General features: G+C 31.3%; 1 protein-coding gene across 1 annotated transcript; it reads left to right on the top strand.

The window, feature by feature from the left end:
* Positions 1 to 205: 205 nt before the first annotated feature.
* LOC100799121 (uncharacterized protein At5g65660) lies at positions 206 to 1,329 on the top strand. The gene is made up of 2 exons (XM_003517093.5): positions 206 to 700; positions 900 to 1,329. Exons 1-2 carry the CDS (start codon positions 491 to 493, stop codon positions 1,068 to 1,070), a joined length of 381 nt encoding a protein of 126 aa, XP_003517141.1. The 5' UTR covers positions 206 to 490; the 3' UTR covers positions 1,071 to 1,329.
* The last annotated feature ends 5,058 nt before the right edge of the window (positions 1,330 to 6,387 follow it).

The raw sequence follows: 6,387 nt of genomic DNA on the forward strand, positions 1-6,387 counted from the left end.
AAAAAATATCATACCAAACATGCACCAAATCCTCTCCTCGCCTCGGTGCTAAGGCATAATAAAGCAGCTTTTGTTAACGCTCATCGCTGTCAGTCACGACCAACACCAAACCCAAATGAGTCCACCGACCTTCCGTACCACACTCTCTCTACCCTTTTATATGTAAAAATGTTTAATAACACTCGGAATATCACTTCGTTATCATACACTCAAAAAAAAGAAAAAAAAATATAAATAACATAAAATATATAATGTGATAAAAAGGAACAGATGAAAAAAATATTTACAATAAATAATAATTTATGTATCATTACTTTCTATATATATTCCAACTTTCTTCCAACCCAAAGCCACTTCTCTCTTGAATCTTCATTCACACAAACTGATTTTTCTTTTCTCTTCACATTCTTCTAAATTTTGGCCCCTTCTTCCTCAATGATACCAGGGCCACTCGGAAACACAACAACAACAACAGCAACAAGTGTGCATAATGGAGGGCCAAGATCTCTCGCCACCTCGCATGGACACATCTCGACCGTCCCTCGGCTTCCCCTTGGGCACTGCCCTCCTCTTGATCATCATCTTCAGCCTCAGCGGCATCTTCTCTTGTTGCTACCACTGGGACAAGTTACGCTCCTTCCGTCAATCTCTCTCTCATCCCCACCCTGCTCCCTCCCACACCCAATCCCAACCCTACACGGTACCCATCTCTCTATACCCTAACACGACATTTTTATCAAATTAACTATGCCCATGCACATTTATACAAATTAAGTGTATCATCATAATTACAGTTTAATACTATACTAGAAATATGTACTACTAGTACTAGTAACTATATACTTGTACGGAGTTTGAATTATTGATTATAATTCTAATTTTCTTTTTGTTGTGTGCAGGAGGTGAAGCAAAGCAAGGGTGAGAGTTTGCCGGTGTTGATGCCTGGGGATGAAGTGCCTAAGTTCATAGCCATGCCTTGCCCGTGCCAACCTTCCCGGCTGGAGACTATCGTTGTCACCGTCGAGAAGCCGCCGCACAAACCGCCGCTCGTGGTGGCGCCTTTGTGTTAATTAATTAGCATCAGAAGCATGTTAATTAATTGTCGATGCTGTGTTACAGTGTATATATATGCATGTTGCCACCATTTGTTCTATGACCCGCTGAAGACGGTAAGGCTTAGAGAGAGGGAAAAAAAAATCTAAAGATTAAAGGATGTATAGTACCAGGTCAATTCCCAGATTGCATGTGACCACTTCATTTGATTCCATATTTGTGTTGTTCTTCTATCTATGTAATTATTAATTAATTAATTTAAGTTACTTAATTAAACCGTTCTTATTTATTGAAAACTTCCAATTTGGCTTTGAGCTAAAAAAAAGAAAATAATTATGTGGTATAATTAACTATATAGAAAAACAGCTTTATATATTCTATAGTTTTATCAACTGTCATTTAGTTAAGTTTACGAATTTCTCGTTATCAAAGCACAATAATTATAAGCTAGGATCAACATAAGCCGCACATTAATCTTTACTTTGTCTCCTTGGCAAAACAATACACAATAACCTTGTTTCTTTTTTGTCCCTTTTCTTTTTCGTTTTTGTCATTTTACTTGTTCCACCCATCGAGCTATAGCAATCGTTTGTGCTATAAGATTAGGTTAGTTTGTCTGTCAATTAATTAAAAACGATGGAGTAAAAGGCTAGCTTCTGGCTGACAAGAATACAAGTTGATTCGTTTAGTGTGCCAATTGCTTGAAACCGCAACGCGAATATATATGGTTGCATGTACTTGTCATGTGAACACAATATCCACATATAATGGGTGTGAGCTGCATGATATATCTTAATTAGTATTGATTAATCATACCCACTTTGGCGTGCAACTGCATAGTGCAGTGCAGACCCTCCTAAACCTAAAATAAAAGATGAACATTCAATTTTCACATCTAACATAAATCTTAATTAGTATCTTCATAGTATTGATTAAAAATTTAAAAGAAAAATGATTTTTATTGAGATATGTAAAATTGTATAATTCATTATTTTTTTATTTTATGTTCTCCTATAATATTTATAATAAATATATTTTTTAATTCTTTAATCAAAATATCGATCCTAACAACACTCGTTACTAAAATGCTAGTTAAAACCATATTACCTGACAAGGATATGTCGATCTCAAGTAATTTTGCATCATCAAATCCAATGAGAAACTAACATGTGACCTAATAATATATGTATACATTAATTATTCAATTAATTGCGTACTCTAGGTCCCAATGAGAAGCTGCCGCCACATGGAGTACTAAAATCTTATGAAGATTAAATATTAGATACCATAGGAGGCGAATCATCCCATATTCCCATTAACTACGCCAACGGAACCAAATGACACAGAAGAAGAAAAAAATCTGCACATCTATTAGTAATAGTATTGGCTCATCAATTAACTGGTATACGAATGAAAAGAAGCTAGGGGACGAAGCGTGTATGAATAAGATTAGACCTAGTGGGTAATGTTGGCTACTGTCCCCCCTTTTCAACATACGAAAGGGATAGATAGTCCTAAAACTATGATGAATTTATGACTCGATCGCAAGAATTACTATTAATTTGCAGTGGGGCACCAAATGACCTAACCGAACCAACAGTTCTCATGACCTAATTTTCTTTTTTTCATTGTGGCTTTAACAGAGCTAGCCCGCGGTTTTATTTGTTGCATTGGAGTATCAGATATGTGTACCCTAGCTTCCGTGATTATTGTTAGTACTTGTTACTTTTTCCATCTTAACCTTCTCGTTCCATGATAGTTGATACCCTGATTTCGCTTGTTGTATTCACAAGTGCCCAAGTGGGTCTGTCACTATCCCCATATATAAACACTTGCCCCCACACACCATTATACATCAATCAGATATTCAAAATTTCAAAATGATAATCATTTTCAAATATAAAATATGTAAAGTGAAAGCCTGACGTGCTCTTATTTTATTTTATTTTTTTTAAATTATTAGATATACATTAAATGTTTAAACAATTCACACACATATAATATATATATATATATATATATATATATATATATATATATATATATATATGTATGTATATATATATATATATATATATAATTTATTTTATCAACATTACATTGATTAAAATAAAATTGATTTCACATTTCTTAAACAAAATTTTTAATTCAAGTCTTATTGAAAAAATTATATTAGCTTAGTGAAAATTTTCAACAAAAATTACTCAATTGATGGGTAATTGGCATCAATAATATAATAAAAAAGGATATATGGTTTGTTTTATTGTTTTAATTATTAAAATTTAATAAATAATATAAATTTTTTATGTACACATATCCATTTTTAAATAATAATAATAATATATAATATGTTTTTCCACGTTAATAACTCAGGTGATGTAAACAAAGAGGAGCGGACCTTCATTAGCTCTTCATTTTGATTTTCATTCTCTTGTTTTCCACTATTTATTTCATGTCCTACCAGAGGGTTTTCAGGAAGACCTGGAAAAAAAATTATAATAAATCTACTTCAAAATGTTTCTCTTTAAAATAATAAATAAAAATTAAACAAATTTTAATTGGCAAAAAATATATTTAAAATGTTATTGTAATATTTATATTTTTCTCAATCTTTTTGTAAAATAAAAAAGATAAATGATAATTATTTTTCTTATTTTTTTGTAAATGACATATAAATCAAAACTTTTTTTAAAAGCAACGTATATATATTGAGTACGAGAAATTAAGTAGTGCCTTATGTAAAATTAATTTCTCCTTATTCCCTTTACAAGGCAAGAATTCAGGGCAGTTTGAAATCAAGGTCACTTGAAACAGGGCAAAATTAAACAGCAATTGGTGGCATTTTGATTGAGCCGATAGAGAAATCTTCTTAATTATTGCGAAATCTTAACTCTTGTCCATTTCAAGCACCCACTCATTATTTTTAAAAAACTTAATTATTATCTCTAAATATAATTATAGTACATCAACTCTTTGCTTTAAAAATGCAAATTCCATTGAATCAATTAATATTTCTAAAAACATGTAAACTAAATGAACATATTAGTACATGTGAGACTGAAATTCACCAATTCGAAGTATTAGTTTATGTTAAACTACAAATTATTAGAAATACAAATGAATGAAATTAGCTCAATATTATAAGAATGAAAATTATCAGAACCAATAATTTGTTTGTTAACTGTTTCTAAAAACAGATTTTGTTTTCTAAAATTTAGCAAATTTAAAAGTATTTGTTTTGAGGGTCAATGGCAGGAAAATAAGAGTTGTTATATGCGATTTTGCTATTGTAGTAACTGTTTGAGAGTATAGTTATGCACCTCTAGAATTTAAAGGAATCTAAGGAGGATATTTTCTACACATATATTTACAAAAAGTATGTTGGGTAAAATTTATGAAAATTTTGAAACGTATTAATAATTATGAAGCATACATTACAATTATTATGTAAGAAAATGAATCAAATTGTCATTATTTTATGCCAGACCGGAACACACAACAGAAAGGGAGTCAACAAAAAATACAAAAGAAAGAGAAAAAAAATGCAAAGAACAAAACTGATATATAACATTTAGAGAGTAGGAGTTGAAGTTGACATCCTAAAATACTGTATAAGTTTAATTTAATATCTGTAATAATAATTTTATCTATTGCTACTTGAAGTGGTAAAGAAAAGGGCTTATATATACCAGCCATGCTCCTGCAGTCCTGCTCAACAAACTATCTAATAATGAGTTGGGAAAAAATTGCGAAAAGACAAATGCTAGTAGCTAGAGATCAGAGCATAATTTTTCCATGGCCGAGGGAGTCATTTGATTATTATGCTTATGTAGCAAATACATATATGGAAGGAGATCCACTTACTCAAAGAATAACTTTTTAAAGAGTTATTTTCAATCTAAAACCTTTGTTTTATTTTAAGATTAATGCATGAGATTAACCATTTAAATCTTTGCACGTGACCCTAGTGGTTAAGAGGCTTAACGTTTGAATTACCAAGTGCTACTCCATCTTCCTGCTATTGTCCGCCGCTGTCGTCGCCTAACTCATTGCATCGCTCTATCTTACCGTTGTTGTTGTGCAATATCTCTCCAAGAATAGACATGCAGCTTTCCACCACCTTTGTTGCAATGCTGCAGGTATTGTTCTGCTATTCTCAACATTTTATTGTGTCGTTGTCAACCACCGCCATCACTTTGCTATATCACCATGACAAAATGTTACGGGATTATTGCTTCTCTGTCATACTCTTTCCCTTGTAGATAAGAGAAAATTTGTTGGGAATCTAATGTCAGTAAAATGATGCTGGCTAATCATCCATTAACATCCATTTCTTAGTTAAAGTTCAAAAACAGTTCAGTAACCCAACTAAGAGCTAGGGAGGGGTGTGCAAAAGAACCAATTCATATTATAACTCAACCTAAATCAAATTGATTTTTTTTTCAAATTAATTAAAAAAAAGTATACTATTTTATAAAATCAATTTGATTAATCGAATTATTTTTATAAAACCAATTGGATTAATCAAATTAATTTTCACTTGAATATTTATTTTTATTTGAAAAATACCAATTCGAAAGCCAATTCAAAATTGATCTGATTCTTATCATAATTTTAAAATTGATTAAAAACAAATTTGATTCAGAATCATTTTTTTAAAATCAATTCAATTCTGAACTGATTTTCAAACTAATTTAACTATTTGAATATAAAATTAAATCAGCTAAAACAGTTTAAAACTAATTAGATTCAAGTTTTTTATCGAATTAATTTTTGCACACCCCTGCTAAGAGATAACCACAGTATAGCTTGTTTGGTCACCTCAAATTTGCATTTTGCTAATTGTCATTTTTATGATGTTTCTTAAGGAGCCAATGTTTGAATTTTCAATTCAGTAGAGGTGTAAAGAAGTAAATTTAGAAAAACTAGATTGATGTTTGAGTACATTTGCAGTACCGAAAGGAAAATAATCATAGTAGCCTTCTATTTTATTTTGCCACTGCAATGTTGTTGGAGGAATCGCATCCAGCGCAGATGATAACTGCTAAATAATTGTGAATTTATAGGAGTTAAATAGTCAAATTTTGGCTTAAAATTAATTATTTAGCAGTTATTTGTAATTAAAAGTGAGAAAATTAATTTAAATTGAATTTCTGGTTGCAGATACGAAAAATAAGGTTGCATTTAGCAAAAGTGGTACAGAAAGGAAGAAAAAAAAAGAAATTCTGAAGCAGGCCCAATCCAATAGGGGCGCTAAGCGCGCATCAGACGCTAAGCGAGCAACTAACTGCAGGCGCTGAGCGTGGCGTTAAGCACGAAGGTGGAAACCGTTAC

Source organism: Glycine max, chromosome 1 (genome assembly GCF_000004515.6).
Source record: "Glycine max cultivar Williams 82 chromosome 1, Glycine_max_v4.0, whole genome shotgun sequence".
Taxonomy (NCBI): Eukaryota; Viridiplantae; Streptophyta; class Magnoliopsida; order Fabales; family Fabaceae; genus Glycine; species Glycine max.

Coding starts and splice junctions, on each gene's coding strand:
- LOC100799121 (XM_003517093.5), top strand. CDS start 491: ATGGAGGGCCAAGATCTCTCGCCACCTCGCATGGACACATCTCGACCG. Junction 701..899: donor CCCAATCCCAACCCTACACG/GTACCCATCTCT, acceptor TGTTGTGTGCAG/GAGGTGAAGCAAAGCAAGGG.